The 17,384-nt window shown below is 51.7% G+C and overlaps 1 protein-coding gene across 1 annotated transcript in view; it reads right to left on the bottom strand.

The window, feature by feature from the left end:
* Positions 1-17,384, bottom strand: part of SYNE3 (spectrin repeat containing nuclear envelope family member 3) — a 90,589-nt gene that overhangs the window by 23,723 nt on the left and 49,482 nt on the right. Inside the window, exons 5-9 of the mRNA XM_032405872.1 lie at positions 14,223-14,384; positions 12,246-12,593; positions 8,731-8,867; positions 7,549-7,723; positions 630-812 (exon numbers count right to left, since the gene is read on the bottom strand). Of these exons, the coding sequence (XP_032261763.1) occupies positions 630-812; positions 7,549-7,723; positions 8,731-8,867; positions 12,246-12,593; positions 14,223-14,384 (1,005 nt within the window). The remainder of the gene's footprint in view (positions 1-629; positions 813-7,548; positions 7,724-8,730; positions 8,868-12,245; positions 12,594-14,222; positions 14,385-17,384) is intronic.

The raw sequence follows: 17,384 nt of genomic DNA on the forward strand, positions 1-17,384 counted from the left end.
TTTTATTGGGACACAGCCATGCCCACTCCTTTACAGCTGCTCTCTGGCTCCAAGGGCAGAGCTGGACGAGCTGCCGCAGAGACCCTCTGCCCCACCGACCCTCAGATGTGGGCTGAATGTTGGCTCCTCGGGTGAGACAGATCCCAGATGTGAAAGAAGCTCCCGGTGAGGGCCCGGCCCCTCTCAGAGCCCCGTGAGCAGCTCACGCTCAGCTCATGTCTGTTATGTGAAAGAATACACTCCCCATCACCCGCCACCTTACACCTTAACTTCGGGGTCGTCATTCAGAAATGTGTTCCTAATAATATTGGCGTTCAGCTCTATGGTGGTTTAATTTTACAGGCGATTTTCTCTGCATTTTCTCCTTTGACACCCGCCCCCAGCCCTCTGGGGAAGCCAGTTCTGTGTGACAGCGGTGTAGAGGGGGGCTTGGGGGGGGCAGAGGTGGGGGCGGCAGGTGCCTAGGACACCAGTGAGAAGGCTCGCTCGTTCACTGCAGCCGGTGTACAGCCGAGGAGCTGAGGCCGTGGGGACAGAGGGAGAGGGCAGGCCACCCAGCGGCCAGTGGTGCAGCTGAGGCAGGAATGCAGGCCGCCCCCCTCCCTCCCAGGAAGGCCCGGGACACCCACCTGCAGCTTGCTTTTCCTCTGCAGAAGGCTGTTGTGCAGCAGGTCCCGGTCCCGCACGGAGCTCACCACCTGCTCCAAGAGGGCCGCCGCTCTGTCCTGGCCGAAGACGCTCCTCAGCAGGTCTTTCTTCAGCTGCAGCACCGTCAGCTGCTCCTTCAAGCGGGAGCTTTCGGCCAGGGCCGCCTACGGCAGACAAGGCGTCCAGTGAGCCCAGGGCCCCAGCAGGGCAGGCCCGGGCTGGGAAGCTGTCCAGGAGCGCGTCTGTCCTGCTGCACGTGCCCCGCGGGACGCACGCCTTTGTGCCGGGGGTGGAGGCGGCGGCAGGGTGCATCAGGGAGGCCCTGCATTTCAGGGTCAACGCGATTGCTCTCTCGCCCCCCACTTCCATCTTATCACCAAAGCCTGGGCAAGAACTCCACCTCCTCCCTAGCCACCCCCACTGCCACTGTCCGGTGATCCTTTCCTCAGTGACCCCCCCCATCGCCGACAGCAGTGGGACTACCCCTGGGGGTGCTGTTTAGGACATTCTGAGGGGGCTAGGGGCCTAGGGGAGCATGGTCAGTGGGAATTCAGGAAGGCCCCCCAGAGGAGGTGACACGTGCGTGGAATCGTGATGTGTAGGAGCTCGCCAGGTGAAGGAAGGACCTAAAGGAGACTTATGTGATGAGTAGCTGGCTCCCACGCAGCCAGAACTCAGCACAGCCTAGGCCCCACCTCCTCCAGGAAGCCTGCCCTGACCACATCCCCAGCCTACACTCCCTCTTCCCGCCCCAAAGCCCTGGGCCAAGCCTCGGGTTCCTGCTGCTTAATTCGCTGCTTGGGGTAAGCACGTCTTGCTGCTCTGAGGGCCCAGGGGCCCGGAGGCCAAGGGTCTTGTCTTTAGCTGGCCAGAGTCCTTCCATTTTATACGTGTGATGTTGCTGAGATACTGAGCTAGCTGCAGAGCTGGGAAGGAAGAACAAAGACCCCCAGCCAGGTAGGTAACTATAATTCAGGGCACAAAGTGATCATTTCCCTTAAAGTTTCGACAGAACCCTATGGGTGTTCAAGGCAGAGCTGAACACTCCTGGTTGGGGAAATCTGAGAAGGCTCCCTAGAGGAGGCAATTTTGCCAGCAGCCCTGGGAGGGCAGAGAGAGTCCCCAGAGGAAGGGCGCACAAACATGGCGGACACAACTGAATTGGTTTAACCTTCCCACGAAGGCATGTGGCTTGTGATCAGCCAGAGAGAGGACAAGCCTCTTTAGGGAGAAGGTGCCCTGCACTCCCTTTTCAGCAAACCTGGACATAGGAGTTAAGAATTTGGCCTGGCCCTCGTGAGTGTGAATTCCGTACTAGCTGGGAGGCCTTGGGTAGTTCTGAGACTCAGTCTCCTTATCTGCAAAAAACAGGCGTAGTCACACCCAACTTATGGGGCTGTATGAGGCTGACATGAGGGGAGGCCTAGACAGCATTTAACATGGTGCACATCCCACAGCGAGCACACACTAACAGACGGCCCTTCTCTGCTAGGGTCATTACACCAGCTCTTACGGGATGAACTGTGTTCCCTGCAAAAAGATATGAAGTCTTAGCCACCATCCCCCACAACTACCTCCGAATGTGACTTTATTTGGAGATAGGGTCCTTACCGGGGTAACCAAGTTGAAATGAGGTCACTAGGGTGGACCCGAATCCAATGTGACCCATGCGCTTATTAAAAGGGGAAATCTGGACCCAGACACACACACGTGGAGGGAAGAGAAGGGGAGAAGCTGTCCATGTGACCACAGAGGCTGAGATTGGAGGGATGGGTCTACAGGCCAGTGAACACCAACAACCACCAGCAAACACCAGGAGCTAGTGGAAGCAGGGAAGGCTTCTCCCCTAGAGGCTTCAGAGACAGCATGGCCCTCCAGACACCCTGATCGTGGCCTTGCCGTCTCTGGAACCATGAGAGAATGAGGTTCTGTTGCTCTAAGCCACTGAGTTTGGGCACTTTGTTACAGTCACCCCCGGAAACGAATATTTCAGCCATGTCCAACGTTGGGACCTAGCGTCTCAGTTCTGGAGGAACTTTGCAAGTCCATAGGCTACCCTGAGGCTAGGTGTAGGAGCTGAGCCAAGACGTATAGGGCTGGCAGCTTGAGCTTAGCCCCTGAAAGCCATCCTTCCTGGGAAAGCCTGGTGAGCGTAATCCAAGACATGATCCCAGCAGCAAACAGCATTTAAACATGGACAAACCCAGTCCTGCCCCCTTTTCCAAAACACTGCTCTGCGAGACTCCTGTCCTGGGAGTCCTGAGTCACATTCTAGAAAGACAGTACCTCTCCCTCCTGCCTGGTACAGGTCCTGGTTAGCTTTCTGCTCCAGTGAGAAGGACAGGACGGAAATGCAATTGTGATCCAGCGGGAAAAGCACCTGCTGCCAAGTCAAACAGACCGGGGTCAAAGCCAGCCCTGACACTCAGTTGCTGTGTGACCTTGAGCAAGTGCCTTCCCCTCTCTGGGACACAGTTTCCTTAACAGTCAAAGGATAATAATAAAATTGTCTTGCCTTGCCTGCTTCATAAACCTGTTCCCAGGACCCAGTGTGAAAGCAGGAATAAGAATACAAGAGGAGAGGCTAGAACCCATCATTCTGGCCTCAGCTCTGCCTCTCAAGTGGCCTGACCTTGAACAAACGCCCTAACTTCTCTCTGGCTCCGGTCCCTCATCAGCAACATGAGGAGGAAAATGATGGAAATGGAGATCAAAATCTGTGTACATAGGTATTCAACATATACAACTGATGACAAGGAAAACTGGAAACAACCTAAATATTGTAAGAATGGAAAAGCATATTATGCAGCCATTTAGAGTGATGACTTTTTGGAAACATTTTATCTTTTTTCCTTAAATTTGTAGTTGAAGTATAATAGACATATAACATTATATTGGTTTGAGATGCACAACATAACGAGTCGATATTTGTATATGCTGCAAAAATGATCACCACAATAAATCTAGTACCATCCGTCACCATAGAAAGTTAGAATTATTTTTTCCTAATGACAATGAGAACTTTTAAGATTTACTCTTTTGGCAATTTTCACTATGCATTACAATATTGACAACAGTCACCATGCTGGACCTGACATTCCCATGACTTATTTATTCTATAACTGCAAGTTTGTACCCCTTGGACCCCCTTCACTCATTTTGCCTACCCCCGACACTCCGCCCCATTGGCCACCATCATTCTGTTCTCTGTGTCTACGAGTTTTGTTTTGTTTTTTGAGATTCCACATAGAGGTGGGATCGTGTGGTATTTGTCTTTCTCTGCTTGACTTATTTCACTTAATATAATGCCCCCAAGATCCATCCATGTTACTGTAAGTGGCAAGATTTCATTCTTTTTTATGGTTGAGTAGCATTCCATTATATATTACATATATATATATATATATATATATACACACATCACATCTTCTTTCATCCATTCATCCATCAGTGCACACTTTGGTTGTTTTCAGGCCTTCACTATTGTAAATAATGATGCAATGAACATGGAGGTGCAGATACCTTTTCGAATTAGTGTTTTTTGTTTTCTTTAGATAAATACCCAGAAGTGGAATTGCTGAATCATAGGGTAGTTCTACTTTTAATTTTTTGAGGAACTTTCATACTGTTTTCCACAGTGGCTGCATCACTTTATATCCCCACCAACAGTGCACGAGGGTTCCCTTTTCTCCATATCCTCACTAACACTTGTTATTTCTTATCTTTCTTATCTTTTTGATACTAGCCATTCTGACAGGTGTGAGGTGATATCTCATTGTGGTTTTGCATTTCCCAGATGATGAGTGATGTTGAGCACCTTTTCATATGCCTGTTGGCCACCTGTATGTTTTCTTTGGAAAAATGCCTATTCAGACCCTCTGCCCAGTTTCTGCTGAAAAATCTGCCTATAGTCTCCTGAAGGTTCCCTTGTACGTAACACATTATTTTTCTCTTGCTACTTTTAAGATTCTTTCTTTAAGTTTCGACATTTTAATTATCATGTGTCTCGGTATGGGTCACTTGGGGTTCATCTTATTTGGAACTCTCTGAGCTTCCTGGGCCTGGATGTTTGTTTCCTTCCCCAGGTTAGGGAAGTTTTCAGTCTTTACTTCTTCAAGTAAGTTTTCTGCCCCCCTTTATCTCTCTTCTCCTTCTGGGACATCTATAATGCAAATGTTATTCTGTCTGGTGTTGTCTCAGAGGTCCCTTAAGCTATTTGCACTTTTTAAAATTCTTTTTTTCTTTTTGCTGCTCTGAGTGTGCTCCAGTACCCTGTCTTCTAGATCACAGATCCCTTCCTCTGCCGCGTCTCGTCTGCTCCTGAACCCTCTAGTGTATTTTTCAGTTCAGTCACTGTATTCTTTGGTTCTGTGACTTCTGTTTGGTACTTTCTTGTATTTTATTTTATTTTATTTTATTTTATTTTATTTTATTTTTGTTGAAGTTCTCGTTGTGTTCACCCATTCTTCTCCCAAGATCAGTGAGCATCTTTACGACCATGACTTTGGACTCTTTATCAGGTATACTACTTATTTCCATTTCATTAGGGTTTTTTTTTTTTTTTCTGAGGTTTTATCTTGCTCTTTCATTTGGAACATATTCCTTGTTTCCTCATTTTGCTTAGCAATCAATGTTTGTTTCTATGTATTAGGCGAAGAAGCCACCTCTCCCAGTCTTGAAGAAGTGGCCTTGTATAGGATATTAAACTTATTGTTCAACCTTGCCCTAGCTCTTGGTTGTCTCTTAAACTTTTGTGCTTGTCTAAGCAGCCTGTTTTTGTTTTTTTTTTTTAAAGTAAGCTTTATGCCCAACATGGGGCTCGAACTCATGACCCTGAGCTCAAGAGTGGCATGCTCTACCGAATGAGCCAGCCAGGCACCACCAGCCTAATTTATTTCTAATAGCTCCCATTGTTGAGGGAGTACCAAGACCTGCCAGTGTGTGGGAAAAAGGAATCAATCAACATCCAGTTTCAGGCTGATTAGAAGCCAGACTCTCAGGCAGCAGCTCTTATGTGAATATATATAGTTCTGTGGGACCGCAATTGTAAACCTTGCTGGTCTCCAGGCCAGGTGATCTGGAGGTGTCCCCTGTGCCAAGAAAAAGCTCAGATGTGCCAACGAAAAGTATCAGAATATACAACTATATAACATGATCCCAAATACGCGAAAATTGTCATGAATTATTTAAGGATTCTGTCTATTGGTGACCATATTGCATAGAAATGGCTAGATGGATTTTCATCAGATATAAAGGGTATGGTATTACTTGGGATTGTCTGAGCTAAAATTGATTTTTCTGACACATGTAAAATCCTCAGGGCTCCGCAAAGTGAATTTTACATGTGTTGAAGGGCCTCCCCAGAAATACCAGGTTGGATAGAAAATGTGATGTTCTGTCCCTCCACATGTTAACAGTGGTCCTAAGGGTTTGTGGGATTTTGGGCGTTTTTTGTTTCCTTCTTCACAAATCTTTACATCTCCAAGCAGGCACGACTTTCATAACCAGAATGAAAATTAATATAAAATGAGGCTTATGATCTGATACTCTTTTGTGTCTCCTCCCACTCAGTATGTCTTAGACTCGCTGGACCTGAAAGTATTTTATGGACGTCAGAGCTCCACAGGATACCATCAGGCAGTGCTGACAGGCTAATCAGAGCCTGCCTGTTGATGGGCAGTTGTGGTAGATGCCATCCTCTGCTCACCCAACATTCATTCCTTCTTGCTCACCCAACAACGAGCATTGTGTCTAGATGGCAAAGTGTCCAGTCACAGGTGTCGAAATAAATTTCTAGGGTCAAGATGGGGCTGCTTCCACCCTGGATGCCAAGCAACAAAGTGAAACTTCCAGGTAAGTTTTGAGTTCTCGTAAATGCTCTGCTTGGCCAGAAACGCATTATATCTAGTCTGCGATCCCCAAACATCAAGCCAACTCTCGGCCTTCTCAACCCAAACAAGGCTGGCCATTGGCCAATCAGATATTTTCTATCTGTTTTTTCCTTGTTCTTTATTCTGCATCCTATGAAACCTTCTGGCCGTCTGCCCCATTTTGCAGTTCTCCAAAAGGAGGCTGTCCACTTCATGAAGTGTTAAATAAAGTTTGTTCGTATCATCTAAATTGTCTTCTTTGATCACATTTTAACACAGGGTTATGTCTATAATCCATATAAGCTGGTCCTGGCAATCCCATCATTCTCAGCCAGTGATTGGCCGAGGGATAGTCATGTGACCTGCCAATGATAGGTAAGGAATCTGCCTGGGCTTCTGGGAAGGAGGGTTTGCCTCCCTGTTCAAAATGGTGAATAGAGAAAGCCTTTTTGCCCCCTTGCTGTTCCTTCCTGAACAAGATGTTGTTCACGTGAAGATGCAAGCTTGCTGTGGTGGCAGCCATCTTGGGGCCATGAAGGGAGATGTGGCTTGGAGCTAGAAAGAGCCTGGGTCCTAGAAGATACTGCTGAGCTATCAAGCCAGCCCTGAACCACCTGGAAGCCTCTGGATTTTAAGCTGCCATTGGTCAGAATTTCTGTCACTTGTCACATGCATCCTAACTGATACACATGCAGTAAAGGTAATGGCCTCACATGCTCTCCCTTAGAATTGCTCATGCTTCCCCCAGAGGACCATCTGCAGGAGGATCCTGGAGGGAAAGGGTGTGGGAGGGTCAGTACAAAGTCCTGTGGTCCACCCAAGAATTGAGGATGACCTTTGTCACTGATAACATTTCCTGTGCCAACTCAGGACTTGCCAGGCAGGGTGCAGCAAACTCTACCCAGATTCCTGGAGCACCCAGGAACACGCCTTTCCCTGGAAGTCAGGCTACAGTGTCATGTCTGGCTGGGGGCCTCCCTCCTCCCCCCCACCCCCACACTGGTCAGCCCTCCTGGCGGGACCTGGTTACCTCGATCTGGGGCAGGAAGGTGTGAATGGAGGGCAGGTCTGGCAGGCTGGCGGTAACATCCAGGAGCCTCTGGGCCAGGGCCCTCCACAGCTGCAGATCCTGCAGAGGCCGCTGGAAACGCTGCCACAGCTCCAGCCCTGTGGCATTGCGAAGCTTGGTGCTCTTCCCCTTCATGCTGCAAGGGGGAGAGAGGGGTCAGTTCAGAACTGAGGCCTCTACCGGGACCCCGAGGGAGCCCAGCGCACACTATCCCCATGGTGGGCTCTCCCCCATCCACAGGCTGCTGGGAGTGGCCACGGGGCCTCAGAGGTCTCCCCCTCTGGATTAACATGCACTGGAAGTAAGCCAGTTCTCAGACAGACTTGCAGCCCAGCCTCATGACCAGAGAATCTCAAGCCTCGAAGAGGAATCATGGAGCCCCTAGCCTGGTACTGCCTATCCCCAGGCACCTCGCAGGAGCTAAAGCAAAATCGAAGAGACCATCACCCTGGGCCTTAATAATTTCTAGAAATAATCTCTCAACTACAACTTCCAGTCATAGAGAGCCAGCACATAAAACCTCAACAAGAGAAGCTGGATCCGGGCCCCTGCTCTGAGATATAGACACACAGCAAGGGGGAGCCCCCCAAGTTCATCAGGCGGAAGGACGCAAAGTGCTCTGGATACATGGACAGTTGCGCTGTGTTCACAACACCTCTGAGGCTCACGGAGCAAAAATAGCTACAGGTTGCAAATTTACACTGTGCTCAGCTCCAGCGCGGGTGGATCTTTGATTTGCTGGTGTTTGCTGAGCTAGGACACTGGAGCCCCGGCTCTGCCTGAGCCCAGGGGCCGAGGCGGAGGTAGAGGCTGGTCTGAAGACAGGCTCGGATGCTGAGTCAGCACCATCTGCAGGCAGCAGGGTGGTGTTTGTCTATTGAAGAGCCCTCCCTTTGGCCATTACGTGGTGGACGCCTCCCCACCGTGATGCTACACAGAGACGGGATGGAAGTCGGTGAATGAGCCACGCCGCATGGAACAAAGCTAAGTCCAGTCCTCCTTCTGGGAACAAAATGCCAGGGGTTGAGGGCGCCAGAATTATGTTAGAGTTACCAGGTGTGATGGCCTTCGATGAGGTCAGAAGACCCTTTGAGCGTGAGGTTCAAGGCACAGCCCGAGTCCCACCTCCCTCAGCCCGGATACCTCTGGAACTCCTGGAGGGCAGCGACCACGCTGTCGGAGAGAGGCTGCGGGTTACGGGAGAGGGCGATGAGCTCCTTCAGCTGGGCCTGCAGCCGGGCCACCCGGGGCTCTTCGGCCACCAGCGCTGTCCGCGTCGCCTACGACACAGGGACGAAACCAGAGGGGCGTGGGAGAGTCAGTGACCGGGGGACGAGTGTGGCAGGTGGGAGTGGGCTAGCCTGGGAGAAGCCCGTCACCCAGGGCAGGGACTGGGGTCTCCGGAAGCTCAGCCCCGCTCTCCCGCTCTGTGCCCTGACCTTGGCATTTGCTCTCACCAAGCTGGTTTTTCTATTATCACTGACCTCAGTGTTGTCCTGAGGGCCCACACCTAATAATACAAACAACGAGTATCTTGGGAACACTGCACCACGCTGAGTGCTCTGGGTGTCCCATTCACTGAAGCTGGGCAAAGACCCTAGGAAGTAATTCTCCGTGTCCCCATTGTATACCCAAGGGAACTCTGGCTGAGAGTTTCCTGACGGTTGCAGGGCAAGTAGACAGTGGACCTGACATGGGAGCTGGGCCCTCTGGCTCTTAGACTCTGCGGCACTAAAGGAAAACAACAATCTAAGGTGCTTTGTGAATCTGGTTCGTGTTATTGGCAGGCCAAGAGGATATTTCCCCTGAGCACTCCTGAACCAACTCCACTCGCTGGACTGCATTCTGACACCAGACACAGCCCTTTCCTGCTGTCCTAGGAAGTGCGGAATTTGACCTTGACCTTGACGCTTGCTGGGCCCGTGCTCAGTAGGAGGTGAGATGGGGTAGTGGAAAGGGCTGGGCTTTGGCATGACACAGGCTGTCCGGGAAACCCCCTCGACCCCTTCCTAGCTGGGCAACCCGGGGGGTTCCCTCATTGGTAAAATGGGGCCACCCCCTTGACCAGGCACTGGCTACAGAGCAGGAGCCTAGCCGTGCCCCTCCCCAGCTGCCCCCCACGCAACCTTGAGCCTTGGTCCAGATCCTCCACTCACAGGGACTAGTGCACCAGCCAGCCTCAGTCCTGGGCGAACCGCAAGTGAACTGGGACCAGCGCGGAGCTCAAGGGCGCAAGCTCAGATGGATGGGAGGCAGCCGCTAGGGGCAGGAGGGAACACTGTATGGGCAGCGGGATGCGGAATCTGTCCACATTCAATCATGAAGCAAATGTAATGAAATCCGTACAAGTTTTCATAGAAGAGGAAGACACAACTGGTGTGTGTGAACTCGCAGTTTCCAAACCATTCACGAGGAAGCCCCGCACACCCGCTCCCAGGAAGGCTGGCCACGCTGTGGACAAGAGACACTTGGCCTTCTGCACCCATGATGTGGGCATCTTGAGTTTCTGGATTGCTGGGATGCCCGGGAGGGGGGCCGTGTGAGGCAGCTGTGGTCAATGCTGCGTTAGCCACAAAACTGCTCTGATTTCAACCTCAGGCACAAAAAGTCTCCCTGAAGCCAATGAATGGTCCTGCCTGGTCCGCAGGGGGACGCCACAGATCACTCCCTCGCCCTGTTCTCTGTGGGGGAGGGTCTCGGGACTGGGACAGAGATCAGGACATCACGGCCAGCCTGAGCTCCGGTGTCCTCGCTCCTGGTCCTTGCCTCTCACTGTGCTAATTTGCTAAAGCTGGGAGTCTGAGCTGTTACAGCGGGTTAGAAGCATGTGCTCTAGAGTTAGACTGTCTAGGTTCAAGTTCAAATCCCTGCCTCCACCTGTAGGGTCATAACCACAGGCAAGTCTTCAACTCATGAGTGCCTCAGTTTCCCCATCTATAAAAGGGGATCATGGCAGTACCCCCCCCCCCCACCGGCAGAGGTTTGTCCAGCACTCAGCACATTGCATGCCAGATAAATAATAACCGGACTGTGTCGATTTGAAGGTGAACACGTGGCTCTCTCACCTGGGGTCCTGACACTACCACCTTCTCTGAAGTAGGCCTGTTTCTCAAAAGAGGGAATAGTCCACATTTCCTTCTTGGTGCAAGATGCGATAAGTGCCCTCTACCTTTCCCCTGCTCTGCTGGGCCACGGCTGCTCCCGGCCGAAGCAGGTGGGTCTCGTGGGCCTCGTCCCAGGGCACCCCGCCACTCCGAGGGCTGGGATGGAGCAGGTCAGCTGTGTGTGTGCCTGCTTCCTCCTACAGAACGCACAGTAAGTGCAAACGACAACCGTGTGAATGCTCCCCCACGAACAAACGTCTTGAGTCAGAAATTCCACGCTTCCTTTCATTGGTTGCGGTTAGTCACAGCTTGACTGTAATTGAGAAGACACTGGAACCAGGTGGGGCAGAGAGTTCGTAGGGAGGTGGTCAGCCTCCTGCCTCAGGACAGGCTTCCTGACACACAGCCGGGCGCAGGCAGGGAGCTCTCATGATGGGACAGAGGCAGGGCTTTCTAGGCTTTCCCTCCCGACTTTGTCCTCTTTGAGAACCGGCTTTGGCAGGTGCTATGCCAAGCACTTGTTAAGCTTTCGTGGGTTCATTCCTGTTCTGCATACAACTGAGGTTTAAAGCACCTCTCCCAGGACCACGCAGTTAGCAAGGAGAGAATGCTGGACCTGCGCCCAGGCAGTCTGACCCGAAAGCCCCCGCCCTTGACCCCTGTGCTCTCCACCTCCACCCGCGCCGAGGCGGACAGTCCTAAAGAGGAAGCACGTTCCCTCTGGGCAAAGGTGGTCGCTGCAGGGGAATCTGGGCTGCTACGAGGCTCAGTGAGCCCTAAACACTATGTGCCTTGTTTCTACCCACACAAAAATATTTTTGCAGATGGGCAAGCATTAGAAGGAAGAGAAAAAACAGAACAACAATGCAGACTGGAGGTGGGATCTGGGTAGTTTTTCTTTTAGACATTTCCCCTAATGGCGCTAAGGTGGAGCTAACCCAGTGAGTTAGTAAGTAAAGATAGGAGTGGGGGAGGATGTGAATCCTTATTTAGAAATCTCTCTGTCCGTAAGTCAGACCTCCTGAGTGTGTACACGGGTGGGAGGAAGGCGAATGCACTCTGACTGCACGCTGTGTCTGAGTGGGAAGCCACCCCACCCTCCCAGGATGGGCATTGTCTGCTGGGTCTCCCCAGAACCCCATCATCTCTACACTGAAGAACTTTCCCTCTGACCTAACTCTCCCTGCTCTGGGCTCAGGAAGTCCACCCCACATCCCACCACTGGGCAAGGGAATGGCAAACTCAAAGCCAATCCACCTCTGGTCTTATTTACCCTCTGACTCATCATTTGATCCTGGGGATGTTGGGGGTGGGGGGAGTGAAATCCCTCCAGGCCTCAGTTTCCTCATCTGGAAAATGGGTACAAACACCTAATTTGCGTATTACACCCAGGGAACTCAGGTTACCAAAGATCCAGGGAAACTAAAGTGGGTGTACTTAAGGCTTAGCTTGATTCACGCCCCCTGCCTCCCCAGGCAAGGGAGCTCCAAGTGGTGAGGCCCCGAGGCACACAGGGCACCTGGACGGTCCATGTCTTAGCCGAACACTGCTTACCGAGTAGAGTCTCCAGCGGGCCACCAGCTCGTCCTCGGTCCCCGCCTTTGCTGCGGGCTCCAGGGCCTCCTTGGCCAGCCTCTGGAGGTCCTTCCTGAACTCTCCCAGCTCGGCCTCCAGCTGCTGCCACTGCTGCTCACAGGCCCCCATGGACCTGAGCAGGTCCTGCAGCCGCTCCTCCTCCTCCTTCCAGAGGACGCACAGCTTCTCCAGAACTCTGCGCATGTCCTCCAGTCCCTCGGTGATCCTCTCTGCGCCCAGAGGAGAGGTGTTCTGGATGATGCCCACAGCCTGTTCCTCCAACCTCCTCAAGGACTTCTCACCCTGGGGAAAATCATCGGCGATGTCCTAAAGGGGGCAGGGGGGGGCGGAGACAGAGAAAAGCATGAGGGGAGAGAGAAAACATCTGCTGCATTTTCCCGAGCCCCGGGGAAGGTCATGCTAAACACCCATCCCTGATTCCCAGGTTAGAGTCCAGGGCGCCTTTCCAAGGAGTGGACTGTCTGCCTTCGTAGCATTGACACGCAAGGTGAGGACAGAATTCCCTTCCGGTGTCTTTTATAGCCATTTGATTAAGTCAAGGAGAAAATCTCTGTTGGGTCTATCTTCAACCCTCTCTGACGTTTGTTGATCTTCCTTTTTAACGCGGACGGAGGCAGCCTCAGGCCTGGAGCCTTCGGCTGGCAGAAGTATGGAGCCAAAGAGAGCCTAGTGACCCCATTTGGTTTCATTATATTTATTTTATGGTTCTCTACAAATTAGGAGTGAGTGCTGGTTTTCCATTCATGACAATGATGTAAATTTTCCCTTCAAATAAAATATTCATCCGCTTTTAATTAAAAAAATTTATATAAACACCTTTAAATCTATTTTGTTTGAAAGTGCCTTCAAAATATTTCACTTTTTTATTGAACTGTCAACGCATGGAGTCAAGTATATAGATCCTAAGCACTACTGTTCAGATGGTTTTGAGAAATATTCACACCCGTGTATCCACACTGTGATCAAAATGTAGAGCATTTCTAATATCCCAAAAGCTTCTAGAACTCCACATATCTGAAATCATAGAATATATTAGCTTTGGAAACTGGCTTCTTTCAGCAAAATGCCCTTTAGATTCTTCCATGTTCTTGTATATATTAGTACTTTATTTTTTTTATTGTGAGTAGTATTCATATATATATATATCTCCTGTTCCACGATATGTTTATCCAGTACTCTGCTGATTAAAATCTGAGTTTGCTTTCAGTTTGGGACTATGACAAATATGGTCTGATGAACATTCTCATACTAGTCATGTAAGATGTTCTTGGGTCATTGTTCACTGTTTTTTTTAAAAAAGAGTCACCTTAAGTACAAATATGAAATAAATGGTACAGGGGCTGTATATCTATGGCAAAACTTATAATGTGGTCCTTGAATTACTGACGGTAAGTAACACTCCCTTTACAGAGGACGTCAGAAGCTCATTCAAGGTCACAGCCATTCAGGAAGGCCAGAGTGGACCAAGCCTCTCACCACCGCAGGCCTGATGCCTACGCTAGGGTTCCTTACCCGAGGCATACTGACACCTGCAGTGGGGTCACTCCATTGTGGGGGCTGCTCTGTGCGTCACAAGATGCGTCACAGCATCTCGGGCCTCCACCCACTAGATGCCATTAGCATCTCCACCCCCTGCTGTAACCACCAAAAGGTATCTCCAGACATCGCTGGAATGTCCCCTATTTGAGACCCACTGGTCCAGACCATGCTGCCCCCGCCTTGGGTTTCCAAATGCCCTGCTGGCTCAGAGATTTCCAGAAAGCAGCAGAGGCCCCAAACATATTGCACTAGATTCCAGGCTTCTCATGTGGGGTTTGTGTGCCGTGGATTTTGTATCTCGTGGCCCCCAGCACACCCAACAAACGACAACACAGAGCCCCCAGATCTGAGCGTTTCCTCAGTGGCCCCCTCTGACAGAGACACAGCCCAGTTTACCTGCAGCATGGAGAGACGGTGCTGGGTGGACAGTCTGCAGGTCCGTCCCACGCAGCTGCTCACCTTTTCCACCACCGCCTTCAGCCACAGCTGGAACTCGTCCACATCTGCCTGGAAATGCTCATGCTCCCGGGTCATCTGCTCCAGCAGACTCACTCTGTCCTGTGGGAGGGGAGGAGAGTCACCACCTAGGAAGGTCCCCAGCCCAGAGCACCCCTGGCCTTCAAGGCCTGCCTCTGTGTGTGTGTGTGTGTGTGTGTGTGTGTGTGTGTGTGTGTGTGATGCAATCAACCCTCTGTCCTTTTGCCGAAGATAAAGACATCCCCAGATGCTCTTCTCTACCTTATTAGAGTCAACCAAGAGACTCTTGGTCAAAGCATGTCCACACTGGGCCTGTCAACGACATGTTTTCCTGCCATGCCCTGGGGGTAGCACTCAAGACGGGGGCATTGTAACAACTCCTGCTACACAAAGTGATCACTGGAGCACTCGCCAAGGTGCCAGGACCGCTCGAGGAACTTGAGGTGCATTACCATCTCATTGAGCTCTCCTGCCCACCCCATCAGCTGACACTATTATTATTATCCTGGTTTGACAGATGGGGAAACTGAGGCACGGAGCGATGCCTCAGAGAGCACTTGCCCCAGGTCACCTGGGTAGGAGAGCACCAAGATTCAAACCCAGAAGGCAAGACTGGGCCAATGGCATTTGTGCACCGAGCCAGCCGTGTCTGCAGGGCATGCAAATAAGCAGCAGGCTGCCCCCATTTCCTCACGGGTACGGTGATGTTGCTAGCATGAGCTGGAGTCACCTCGCTTTGCAGACAATCCCACTCTCGCTCTAACCACTCAGGGACAAGATGGTGTCCTGAGGGCGGCTGTCATCGGGGAAACAGCAGTGTCCCTGCTATAAGACCTGTGCCCCCAGGGACTCTGTTTCTCAAACATATCCCTGATCACACAGCCTCATTTCTCTAAAGCCCTCCATGGCTCCCCACTGCCCACAGGCCCAGATCTCAGTGCTGCAGCCTACGGGTCAAGGGCAGGGCCCTGTGGTCAACACCCTGGGCTCGGGAGCCCACTGCCCACAGCTTGAACCCTGGCCTGCCTCGTGCCTCAGTCTCGGCACCTATACATACGGTTAATAATAACAGTCCCCCACCTCACTGGGGTGCAGTGGGATTAAATGCAGAGCTCACACAACCCCAGAATCACGCTGGGCAGCTAGTCAGCACCTAATACCTGTGAGCCTTTGATTCCTGTCACTTGCTGTCCCCTGTACTCTTGTCACACCCAAGAGAGCCGGAGTGGGCAAGTGAGCAGCTCCACCCAGATACACTGACCTCCAGGCCCCACCTCCTCTGACTTGGCCCGCTGCCCCCAGGCTCAATGAGCAGCCTTCCCTCGTCCTGTGCTTTCCTCCTGGCCTTGCCCACGCCTTGTCATCCGCTGGGGGAGCCAAGGGCTCCCGACGCACCGGGCTCTGGTTGACTTCCTCCCCAGGCCCCGCGCAAGGTGCTCTGTGAATGAACGCTTCCCTAAAGGCAGGAAGAAATCAACATGGAGTGTGGCCAGCAGAGAGAAGTTTTCAAGGAGAGCCAAGAAGAGCGAAAGAGGGGACTTCCTTTTCATAAGCACACGCTATGTGCCTAGAACCCTGGAACATGGCAAGCACGATCTTAATTTTCCCAATGATGCCAAGCCCGCCCATTATGCAGATGTCCAGGCTGATGTTGGGAGGTCACGTAACTCTTGAAGGGCCTTCTAGACAAGATTTTAAGTGGCCAGTGCCCAATTCCAAAATCACCGCTCCGATCCAGAGGTGGGCTGACTAGACAGTGGGTGTTTCCGGCTTTATCCGCCCTGTGGTGTCTGGTGCAGCCAGTTAAGGTGCTAGGTTGTGGCTCACAAGCTGCCAGAGGCAAACCCGTAAAGCAAGCTGTATTCCCATAAAACTCAAATGGGGACACTGGAATGTGAATTTCGTATCATTTTCACATGTCCTGAAAGATTCTGCTTTTTATTTTCCTCCCTTTAAGGAGGTAAAAGCCATTTTCAGCTCGTGGGCCGTACAAAATCAGGAGATGGGGCAGATTTGGCCCACAGGCCCTTGTTTGCTGGCTTCAGCTCTTACTTAGCCGGGGAGCTGGCTGTGTCCAGGAGGGCGCTGACCCTCTCCAAAACGGAGTCAAAAGTTCTCGAATAGCAAGTGTGGACAGACATGTGGATTCAGAAAACTTCCCTGCCCTTTGAGAAAGTCCTCACCACACCTGAAAATATTCATATTAATTCATTTAGACCTTTGCAACAACCAAGACAGGGAGGAGAAAATATCCCCATTTTAGAGATGGGGAAACCAAGGCACAGGACCAAGTCCTTCAGTGAAGAGCTGGGAGCCTCCCACTAACGGACTGAGGCTCAGAGCATCACCAGCAGCGCACAGCGGCTGCCTGAATTCCAAACGTGGACCAAGAGACCATGGCCCTCTCCATCACGCCTCCCGTGCTGGCCCCCTCTTCCCGCAGGATTGTCTGCATCCATCAAAACCCTTCCAGAGCTGCCCCTGTCCCCGGAAAAGCCTCATTTCTGAAAGTGGGTCAGGAATAACAAGCAGAGAATAAATGCGGGGCCCCTGGTTGACGATGATGGTGATAAATGTTGTAGCAAAGTGAAGTCTGCCCCGGAACGTGCTGGCCGGCGGCCCCGCGTATGAGCAATGAGGTGCTGGCTGGCGCTTGGGAAACGCAGAGTAAATAAAAGTCTCCATGAGAGTGAGCAGACGCTCGGAGCCCTGCACGGCCGAGCGGGGCAGGCGTCCAGACCCGCTCTGTGCCAGGCAGAACGATCACAGAGCACAATTCAGCCTCGGCCAGGCCGGCCCCGCTGCAGGATGACAGGGGTGACAAATGGGGGAGTCCTCAACCTTCCCTCATCAGACCGAGCAATTAAACCATCGGTGGCAGGCAGAGTTGTCAGGAATGTCAAAACCCAACCAATTAACAAGGGCAGCGTGGATTGATGCCTCTGCAAGCCTGCGCCAACCGCTTTGATTCATGGCCCAGATGCCAGACGGACACGCCCCCTTCGAGAGCCGCCTTGGGAAGCGGGGGATGCTGCTGGGCGCCTGGCCCTTTCACAAAATGTAATTGGTGGATTAAAAATA

This window comes from Phoca vitulina, unplaced genomic scaffold (genome assembly GCF_004348235.1).
Source record: "Phoca vitulina isolate PV1807 unplaced genomic scaffold, GSC_HSeal_1.0 scaffold7, whole genome shotgun sequence".
NCBI lineage: Eukaryota > Metazoa > Chordata > Mammalia > Carnivora > Phocidae > Phoca > Phoca vitulina.